The sequence below is a fragment of the Hordeum vulgare genome, chromosome 1H (genome assembly GCF_904849725.1).
Source record: "Hordeum vulgare subsp. vulgare chromosome 1H, MorexV3_pseudomolecules_assembly, whole genome shotgun sequence".
Lineage (NCBI taxonomy): Eukaryota > Viridiplantae > Streptophyta > Magnoliopsida > Poales > Poaceae > Hordeum > Hordeum vulgare.
Window position 1 is genome coordinate 31,792,825 of NC_058518.1, and position 11,410 is coordinate 31,804,234.

At 48.4% G+C, this 11,410-nt stretch overlaps 1 protein-coding gene across 1 annotated transcript; it reads right to left on the reverse strand.

Annotated features, from left to right (window-relative positions):
- Nucleotides 1–1,022: 1,022 nt before the first annotated feature.
- LOC123405863 lies at nucleotides 1,023–2,293 on the reverse strand. The gene is made up of 2 exons (XM_045099393.1): nucleotides 1,787–2,293; nucleotides 1,023–1,710 (listed from the first exon to the last, which is right to left on the reverse strand). Exons 1-2 carry the CDS (start codon nucleotides 2,220–2,222, stop codon nucleotides 1,364–1,366), a joined length of 783 nt encoding a protein of 260 aa, XP_044955328.1. The 5' UTR covers nucleotides 2,223–2,293; the 3' UTR covers nucleotides 1,023–1,363.
- Between the last annotated feature and the right edge of the window lie 9,117 nt (nucleotides 2,294–11,410).

Here is an 11,410-nt window from a genome sequence, read left to right on the forward strand (position 1 = left end):
TAGAAAAAATAAAAAGGAACAGATAAATAATAGTAACTAAAAAACTAAAAAAATAGGCCCCCTCCCATGGGCTGGCCCAAATGGGCGTGCTCTGTATTTTCCAGCGAGCAGAGCGTAGTATAGCTGATCCCTATGGTTGGGCCGGCCCATGCGAGGATTCCCTGCAAAACGTTTTTTATAACTTATATAGTGGCATTGGTGGGTAATATTAGAGAATTTTAGAGGCAATTTTAATGACGTACCACAGAAGCAATAGGTGCTTTATTAGTACTAGTACAAATGCCCGTGCATTGCTCCGGGCTAGAAAAAAAATTGCAAAATCTACTTGTTTTATCATTATGCGGCATTAATTTTAATAAATGTTAATTATAATGTTAAATGTAAGACATCTATTTTTGGACGGAAGGAGTTTCTTTCAAAGTTTTAATTTTTGTGGGATGAGTTACAACAGAAACAACAATGATGGCAGTTCACCCATTTGCTTGTGACACCAATACGGCAGTAAACACAATAGCAAAGGAAAACATGACCCTATAGAGGTAAAGATAAAGATACACACGGCAGGAGCGCTGCCGTCGCAAACAGAGCGGGGGCTCGAGAAACAGAGCAGGCGCCATGGATCCGCCGCAACCACCACACCACCACCACCGGCTCCACCTCCGCCTCGACCGCGGCCGGGCGGCCAGGAGGGCGCATCGGCGAGGGGCGACGGCGGGGAGGCTGGCGGTGGCGGAGAGCCCGGTGCTGGTGGTGAGGAGGCGAGGATAATTGCGAGGGGGTTCACGTAAAAACGAAACGTTTTTTAACTCATAAAAGGACCGCGGGTTCAATACAGGACAATACATCACAACAAATAAAACACAAACAGACCAAGTGCTAAAACGGCATTTGTGGGCGCAAATCAAAATTACCTTTGCTGAAAATTGACACTCCCACTAAACAGGCAATCCAGACTTCAGAGTTTAGAGAAATACCTACCGTAGCAGCACTTCTTCACAGGATGAAAAGCAGACAACAATCCAGAAAGAAAAAAAAAAATCTCTGTGTAAACTCATGAGCATGATCTTGGGAAGAAACAAACACCTCTCATGCAAGAAAGAAACGACATCTGCCGAATGCGATTCTTTCCTTTTTTTGCTGCGTATATATCTATAGTTGATTATCACTGCTAATCTGCTACTGTATATAGGAGTATATCTGAAATGAATAATTGGATATGGATATGGCTATGGATGGATCTGTGGGTCGCTGGCCGTATGCACAAAGTCACAAGCAAACAGGAGCACCACGTGCGTGCGTACGTACATGCTCAGGTTCACCGATCACGTGTGGACGTGTGTAGGTGTAGGTGCCCGTGGCCCGCTCACGACCACGCCCTCTCGCCGTGCGCGGTGCGCCGCCGCGTCAGGCTCTGGATCCAGCCCCGGCCGCCGCCGCCGCCGCCACGCGCCTTCGACCGCTGGTACGCCGCCGCCGAGGACGACAACTGCTTGCCCGACGCCCGCTTCCACCGCGCCAGCTGCAGCCGCCCCACCACCTGCTTCCGCCACCGCGTAACGCCACCCCGCCGCCCCGCGTGCTCCACCACCAACGCCGTCGTCTTCGTCGTGGCCGCCGCCGCCTCGCGCACCGGCTTTGCTCCGGCCCCGTTCTGGCTGTCCACCCACGTCGCCTTGCCGTTGTCCTCGAACTTGATCGAGATGAAGGAATCTGCAGACCAGCCGACCCGTGAGCGAGAGCATGGAAAGAAAGAAAGACAGACTCGGATCAATCATTGCGTCCGTACCGTCGAGGCTGGCGACGGAGGTGGCGTCGTCGGCGTCGGTGTCCTTGTCCTCGCCGGCGAGGTCGTGGTCGTGGACGACCTCGTCGGGGTGGTGGTGGTGATGGTGGTGGCGGGAGGAGTCGAGGCGCTGGAGGAAGGAGCCGAGCGCGAACACCTTGGGGAGCGAGCTGGAGATGCTGCCCGTCCTGCGCCGGAGCGCCCGGCAGTAGGGCCGCGCCGACAGGTAGCTGGCGCCGTCCGCCGGCGGGCGCGCGCGGCCGTTAACGTTGTTGCTTTTGGTGGCGAGTAGGAGCAGCAGGCGCTCCCGGAGGCAGTGCGCGCACACGCCGACCAGCAGCTCCCTCGGGTGGAAGTAGCACAGCACCGTGCCGTCGGCTCCCCCATGCTGCTCCCCTCCGCCACCTCCATGGCCGCCAGCGCCGAACATGTTGCTCATGGCGCTGCTCGCTGTTCTGCACTTCTGCTACGGCTAGTGGGTACGAAGTGGTGTTGGCATGCACATCTCGTAGCGAAGCTAAGAGGCTCCGGCCAGGAGGTGGAGGGACCTGTTGCGGATGCGGAAGCAGCAGGCGTCGGCGTCGGCGTCGTCTTCCTCCTCTTCCTCGACGGAGACCAAGCCGCTCCGCCGCCTGCTCCGCCGCGGGCCGAAGCCGCCGGAGCAGGAGCCGTCCCTCAGCCTCCCCCTCCTCCGCGACCCCAACGACGCCGACATGCCGCCCGCGTCGGCTCCAACTCCATCACCGACCCCGCCGCCTCCCGTGAACACGTCGCAGCACCAGCTGCCGCCAAAGATCCGGCTCACGGCAGCGCAGGGCGGGCACCGTGAGCCCGCGACGGCGCCACCAGGAGCAGGAGCTGCCCACGACGCGGACTCGCGCGCGACGTCCCTCTCCTCTCCCTCACCGCACACGACTCCCGAGCGCAGACCCTCGCGAGGCGAGGCCGGAGAAGGCCGGGGCGAGGTGGATCCGGGTTGGGGTCAACAGATCCGAGCGGCTCCAGCTCGGATCTGGCCAGAGACGGGCGCGAGGTGGCCGACGGCGGAGCTTTGAGCTCGGGCTCCCATGGCGGCAGCCTCGCAGCAGGGAAGAGGGAGACCGAGTGAGAGAGGAAACGTTTTTTTCCAGATCCATATAGGGACTGCGGGTTGAATACCCAGAAATGGAGGGGGTTTTGTGCAAAACTACCGACGACGTACGACAGAAGCGATCGGCGCTTTATTATTAGGGGAGAGTAGCAGAATCATCTAATAAAGAGTAGACAGTTTTTTTTAAGACGTTATCAGCACGCTCTCCGGCGAAGCAATTTGACGAGGGGGATCGCCCGACGGCAATCCACGCCTCACCCTGCAGCGCTGTGCAGGTCTCCATCCGGCCGTTGCGGCGACCTACCACATGAGTCCAACGCATTCTCTCGATCTGGGAAGAAACAAGAAGGAGAATCCTATCGATCTAGTGATGCATAGAGGAAAAGGAAGTGAACGAGAGAATGAAGAACAAGGGCACTGGCATCCATCTATCCAAATTTCTCTTTACAGAACCAGAATCAACAAAGGTATGATGCCTCACTTCATTACCATCGTCGCTGGACTGGTGGTTGCGCTTGTCGCCATCAGCTTTGTCTCGCCTCGACCCTGCGCTGGACTAGGCGACCGGAACCACCGGCTTTCCGTCCCGCGATGGAAGGGAGCTGGCGAGGCCTCGGCGCGAAGCCGCCAACGCCCGCCTATCGCGCAACCTCGGCGATGCCTTCCCGGTGACGCATGCGGCTCCTAGCACGGATCACGCAGCAGCCCTCGACCCGACAGTGCTCCTCTCGGTGTGCAGAACGGCGGCGTCGGCTCTCTGCAGCGTCGCCCTCCGGCATGCCCGGCATGAGCGGCTCCTCCGACGTCGTAGTCGTCGATGCCGATGCAGTCACGCGGCGTCGCATGCCGTCCCAGACATCGGCAGCCCCTCCGTCTTCGTCGGGAATTAAGATTTGCCGCTTGTTCCGAGCCGCTCCCCGCGACTGGCCATGCGTCGCGCCTGCACCGCCCCGCGCCCCGCGCTCCGCCCGCGCCATGGCCGCTTCGTGGGTGCCCGCGCTCGCTCCAAGCCGTGGTCGACCTCATCCGTCCACGCCCGCCCGAGCCCGCACCAGGCTGTGCCTGCGCCCGTCCGCGCCAAACCATGGTCGGCCCCGCCCGCCCACAAGCGTGGTCGCCCCGTGCTCCACTGCAGGGACCCTATGGGGGATCTGTCGCCGTCGTGTCCTCTTTATACGAGGAGGGCGGTGATCGCCGGAGACCTGTGGGGGCGCGGCGGCTAAGAACACGTCCGGTAGCGCGGATGCAAGCAGTGGATTGGGTTAAGATTGGGATCAATCGATCCCCAACCTTAACCGCCTCCTTGTTGGTGCGGCGGCTATTGGGTCAGCCAATGATTGTGGAGGCCCAGGCCCAGGCGCCTCGCGGCCTGTGCCTGCATCCTCCCAAATCCGTTCAGGTTGCGGACCAAATGACTGTCTGGGCCGGAATTTCTTGATATTTTTTTATTCTGTTTGTATTAACAGAAGTTTTAGCAGTGATTTATTCCTGTTTTAGACATATTAATTTTGGTACATCAGTACTGTTATGTTGAGTACCGAGATGTATTCACATTTCCACGTTTATCACGTGTTGAGATTAATTATGTTCATTTGCAATTTGAGATTTTTAATCTCTTGCAAAGATGATTTCATTACCTCTACTGTACTGATTTGCGATTGAGAATTTTCTTCTCTTGCAAAATAAACTCATTGCGATTGAGATTAATTTTCTCTCGCAATATATTAATTCACCCTGCTGAATTATCTTGCGATTTGATATAAGATCGTCTCATTTAATTTGAGGTCTATACTATTCAAGTTTTTCACTTGAGCATCAAATTTGCAACATCATTACTATTCAATACAATAGTCGTGTATATGTGTAGAGTACTTTGTACTCCAGAATAACTTGTAATGTAATAAATTTCCATGTTATTCTACATGTCGAGATTATTTACATGTGTTATTTGCAATTGAGATTTTTAATTTCTTGCAAATAGAATCAATTCATCGTCATTGAGCCTTTGGCTTGATACAAGCAAGAATTGATGTGCAAAATCTCAAGTGTTGTTTTTCAAATTGATGTTTTGGGATCACAAGGTAGTGTGTAGATCTATTGCTTTGCAGATTATCACCACTACTATTAAAGCCTCTATTTTGTCACTTTGACAATATGATTGCTTTACAAAGTGCTCTCTCACATATTTTTCTAAGTCATGACATAAGGCATTATGAGTAAGTATCTACTGATTTCATCAGATTATACTCTCAGTGCTGCAAGATCTACTTCATTTTGGAGATTATCTTCAAGGTGTCATATTTAGCAATTTGAGATTCACACTAATGGTTTCAAGCTAATTTCTTGAAATACCCATTGATTTTTCTAAGTTCATTACAACATCAACTATGATGGTCTTTAATTTACTAACCGTAAATTGATTATCTCTGGTTTACCCATAGCGGTAAAATATGGCTATAGAATTTGAGGCACTCGCCCTCAATGGCCACCACTGCCCTATCTAGGCCATGGACATCATGATCGCTCTTGTCTCTCGTGGGATAAAGTGTATAATCCAGGATTCAGCTCTGGTCAGGATCACACCGCTAACAGACAAATGGTGTCTTATATATCATAAGGCATTAGATTCAGATCTTAGCATGTGAGTATTATGTATTAGCAATTCCTGGGATATAATGAACTCAAGGGAAAAGGTTTAAAGATCACTTCAACCTTCAACCTGACATCACCAATGATGACGGGACCATATGGGCACGGAGAACATGATGGTTGAATATGCCTCAATCGACATGTTTGGAGACTATAAGTCTCCTGAGTGGTCAACATAATTTATATCCATTTATGATGTTTTAAAATAATAACATAAATATTGTTGTCATCATATATTGTATATCACAGTATACTGTATCAGCACTTTGGTACAAATACATTTGTATGTATTCTATATATCTGACAGTGATTTTCATATTGAGAATCTTCGTATCTATATATAGATTTTTACGGGAGTCAATCTGATGAAAGATGATATGTGCCTTATGGATATATGCACCACGAACTTTATATTCAGGGAAGTGAAATGTTTCCACTCTCGTTGAGAGAAAGGAGACATTTTAAAATCGCTAGACGCGATGAGGTATTTGTTGGCTCAACTCGAGTCATATTTACTATGTCCGTGGGTACTTGAATAATGTTAATTAGGATGCTTTATTGCTTCCCGGTTTAACTTGTACCCTACTAAACTATAGAGGTATCCGTCAAAATAGTTTCCATAGCGAAACTTATGATGACAACAAAGAGAAATAGCTTCTCTTTACCATATGCAATGGATGTGGCAAGAACATTTTCTATATATCATCTAGAGTGTACTACACATACGACACAACCTGTAGCACATGTTGCGTACCAGATAGTTTTCCAAAATGTCTTGTACATGACAAACTTGGCATACTCGCGTTGGTTATCGAGACATTGGGTTGAAATCGGAACTATCAGCAATTCCAATAGTTTATGATTATTATGATGCTAAATTCTAACAATATTTGGATTTTTTTGTGCACTGCATGTGACACAGGGAAGCTAATTTTAAGGCCCGCGCACCTTAAAGTCTACGCTGAACCATTCAGACTCCTCGAATGCATCAAGTCGAGGTAAGTGGCTCTTCCCATCCATTGACTAGACCATTCAGGTATTCCATGGTTCTAAAAGACATATCTATACGATGTCTCAAGTGTGATTTATCCACATGAAACCATTGGCTCATTATCCTGACATTGATTTCAAGCAAATCGAATGGATAACATTGCAGAATTCTCCTTGAGTGCCTTCTCTATGGCCCTTGGATTGAAGTTTAGCAATTTGTCCTATTTGTCTAGACTCAAAATGGTTTGGTAGAATCCTATCCAAAGAATTAAGCTCATTGCATGATCTTTACTTTGAAATTGCAACTTACCAACTTTACGTTGGAGTCATGCAGTTTTACACGCTCATGACCAAACTTCATAATATTATTCCTCTTAGATATGTGGAAATCTACCAAGTATTTTCCATCTGCAGTAATTCGGTTGCATACCGATATCACCACCCGGCATACATCATTGGCCCCTCAACATATACTTGGAATCTATGTGAGGAATAACTGTATTTTCGTAAATACCTCCAGCCCCTCGCATGGGGAGTTATTCAAGGCTAGTATGTTGATTCATGAGGAATATTTCCAGGCATTAGGGGGAGATTTCAAGTACCGTAAATAATGCCAGGAAATTAGTGGAATGTTCAACACATTTCTGCCTCAAATCCACGTACTCAAAGATTTGAACCATGCGTTCAGAATATTTGCAACACATTGCAAATAACCTACCAGATTCATTTACTGAATATAAAGGTGTCACACAATCCTACAATCCTGCAAAGGTACGTCTGAAAGAGTGGAGGTACCAACAAAAACTACTCCACTCCTCGTTCGATGCAACAGGGGGAGATGTACGGCAAAAATACATTAGGATTCAGTTTCTTTGCAAGCAAGGATATCAAGGCCTATGAATCAGTAAATGCAAGTCAACTTCACGTTGAGAGACACCTAACGGGTAGTACACCAAGTGGATGAGAAACCTCCACCAACCCAGGTCATAGTGCACACCATGACCGGGACATCGAAATACCCGACTCAATCGCATTGGGAAATCGCGAGCAGTCACCATGGGTAACGATATTTCCATCAACTATATATTTATATATAGATTCTGGAGAATCATATAACAGGAAGTCTACAATTGTCGACGTACATTTCTCAACTAGATTGCAAAACGTTTCATGATTCAGGTCCAAGACCATGGCCATGGCATAGTGTGAACAACACTGGGACTGAACTCAAGCAAAGGATATAATCCAGGTAGAAATAATCTTGCTCAATAATAGAAAGGTATTCATAAGCAATACCTACACCGGTTTTTTATGGAAACCGAATTGAGAACAACGAGGTGGTGAAACAAAGAGCAAGTATTGTAGTACAAGGGTTCACGCAGATACCCAACTATTCTCTAGAGGTGAAATCTCTTTCCGATAATTTATATCATTGGTAGTACAAAATCATCTATCTCTGCAGTTGATAGATGTAGTGATCACATATCCATGTGGCTCACTAGATTCAGACATATATGATTGATTCCGATGGAATCTCAACTTGTGAATCGAAATGCAAAATGCAACATACATTGCGTAAAAATCAGTAAGTCATCATAAGACTTATTATTGTCGGTGCATATGGTACAACCGACATAGTGAGATCCTTGTACAAAAGGATTACTCCTACAATGATGATTATCCATGTTTGTGTGTCTGTAATGATGACACATGTAATCATCCAAATGATGGAGTACAAAATGAAGGATTTGGGTAAACCAAAATACCGCTCGTTAGTACAACTTGAGCACCTTCATTCATATATTATGGCATACTATGTTGTCTATATCTATAATATATCGGAGAAATTCATTGTGAACAAATCTTATCCATCCATAACCCTCATGGTAGTTCATTCTCTAGACGTAGAGAATGGTCTATTTAGACCAAGAGATGATGGAAATGAGATATTGGGACTGAACGCTCCATAAAGCCATTGGATCCACCAAACACAATTGGTTGGTACTCAATAATATCTTTCGATATCTCCAAGGCATCAAACATCTTGTCCTGGTTTTTCAGTTTCACATAAATGTGAACACCGATATCATTGGATACATCAATCAGATCCCCACTATGTCAGGTCATAAACAAACTTAGTGTTCCTACTAGGTGTGGTATCCCTCTCTTGAAGAGTCTTCGAAACAGACCTCATGGCTACATCCACCAACCATTATCTCAACGATAATGTTTCTTGTGTTCCCCGGATGCAAACAGGTTACATAATAAGCAATACCACTATATTGCATATCTTGCAAGTCAAATCATGCGACTGATTTGTTCATCGGGTCTCTACCAACTTCTATGTTCCAGAAATGTGTTCATGGAATTGGTATGTGACGGCTTCGAATTTTGCAAGAATCAGGGAGAGTATCTTCCTGAATTGTTCCTGTTCAATGCATCATATTATACTCTTTTTTCCTTCGTGAGTTTACTTTACAGGTTCTCATAAAGGTTTTTAATGAGGTAATATCAACACAAGATCGTATGTCATACTTTCAGTTTTCCCCACTCGGGTTCTTAGGAAAGTATATACGACATATTTATTGACCTCTTAATTCTATGAGTTTTCTCGTATTGAGTTAAAAGACAATAACCATTATATGTTGCATCATTTTCTTCTTATTTTTCCAATGGGTTTGAAGGAGTTTTAGCAACATATCAACAACTATCTCCTTATATTTTCCCACAGGGTTTTTGAAGGAGAATCTTTATCAAGATGAAGTCTGCTCACAAAATCAAGCATTCATTAGGGGGAGTGTTAGAATTAATTAACTAATGTTAATTAAGGGATAATCCCTGCTTTCTTACATCTGCCGCGTCGGTTTCTACCAAATAGCATCTCCCTGAACAGACACCTTTCTACTAGTGTCTCTTCCTTTTGTATAAATAGCAGAATCATCTAATAAAGAGTAGAAAGTTTTCGTTTAACAAGGAGAACTCGTCCCGCAAGCCAAAGACTTTTGGGCACATAAAGGAGCTGGAGGTCAAGCCTGCGATGTTGGAGGCCAGTTGGGGGCCTATTGAGGGAGTCCGGGACTAAGAGCAACTCTAGCAGACCCCGCAAAATGGTCGGCCCGTAAAAAATCTAGCGACTATACGGGTTTGGGCTCATTTTCCTGTCAGAGCAGACACTGCAAACGCGGCCCGACCTGAATTTTTTTATGATGGTCCATAAACGCGACCCCTTGACCGGTATAACTGCGGGTTCGACCGCTCAATGCGGGTTGAAACCCTATCCCTCCGCCGCCGCGAAAAGCCCCCCCTCACCGCCGGCGCCTCCAATCCGTCGCGTTGCGCCTCCATTACACCACGTAGCCGCTCCAATCCACCGCCGCGCATGGCCAGCTCCGGTAGCCGTAGGAACGACGACCCCGAGAGGGCTCGTCGCGCCAAATTCGACGCCGCGCGTAAGCGCGCCGCCCGCCGGTACACGCGTTGGGGCCTGACGCCGCCGCAGTCGTTCCTCCATCGCGAGACAGAGGAGTACGAGCACGCGCGCGGCCGCCTCTTCTCCGGCAGCAGCTCAATCGAGGCATCGAGCTCCCGCTCGTCCTCCTCCGTCCCACCGGTGAAGAGGGAGCTCGAAGAGCTCCCGTCGATGAAGATGGATCCGGAGGCCGAGGCGGTGCCGGAGAATGTGCCGGGCCGTCGTCGGACCAGAGGACTTCCTCCCTCCCGCGGAGGCGGATAGCCTCCTGCCCGTGCTGCTGGCGCGGAGTGCACGAGAGGCGGAAGAGGACCAGCAGCGTCGCCTGAGGGAGGAGGAGATCGACACCGTGCTCTACGAGAAGGGTGTCGCATCGGCCATCTCCTTCGGCCACAAGGTGGAGGAGTGGCGCCGCGAAGCTACTGCGCAGAAGCACATCTACGTCGAGCTCTCCTCCGACGAGGACGATGAGGACGACGACTGAATGTAGGCTATCTACTACTGCACGAGCTCGACTCCGTTGAGCTCCATTTTGCGTAGTGCGGTAGTATAGGTAGTAGCTCTCGTGAGCTCCGATGAGCTCCAGTAGATGATGTCCCCCTCTAGTACTGAACGTAGTGTTGTATGACCATGAATGTAGTGTTGTATGATCATGACTGTGGTTCTGAACATGCCTGCGAATGTTTATTTTTCAAATTATGTAGTTTCATTATGCAGGTTCTGTTCTGCAATGCAACTTTTTGTCCCGCCAAACCCCACTTCGTCGAACTGCAAAACGCGTTTGCATGTCGTGATTATACAAGGTCTGCTAGAGTTGCTCTAAGAGGTCCTTGGACCGCCTACTTATTTCCATCGGCCAGACTTTTGGGTGTGACGCCCTCGGCTTAATCGTACGCTAATCATACACGCAAATGCGTACGATCAAACCCAAGGACTCACGGGAAGATATCACAACACAACTCTAGACACAAATAAAATAACATCAGCTTCATATTACAAGCCAGGGGCCTCGAGGGCTAGAATACGAAAGCTTGATAAGCACACGAGTCAGCGGAAGCAACAATATCTGAGTACAGACATAAATCAACATGGGGTGCCTTAGAGAAGGCTAGCACAAAAGATACAATGATCGAACGAGGCGAGGCCTCCTGCCTGGGAACCTCCTAACTACTCCTGATCATCAGCGGCCTCCACGTAGTAGTAGGCACCGTCGGGGTAGCAGTCGTCGGTGGCGGGGACCTCCATCTCCTGGGCTTCATCATCTGGTCGCAGCAAACGGATCAAGGGGACAAGGGGGGAGCAAAGCAGCGGTGAGTACTCATCCAAAGTACTCGCAAGTCTTACATCAGAACTATTCTAATGATGCACCAGTATCAAAGAAGGGGGTTATATGTGGACTGACTGCAGCAATGCGAGAATAGAGGGAGAA

Coding starts and splice junctions, on each gene's coding strand:
- LOC123405863 (XM_045099393.1), bottom strand. CDS start 2,222: ATGAGCAACATGTTCGGCGCTGGCGGCCATGGAGGTGGCGGAGGGGAG. Junction 1,711..1,786: donor CTCCGTCGCCAGCCTCGACG/GTACGGACGCAA, acceptor GCTGGTCTGCAG/ATTCCTTCATCTCGATCAAG.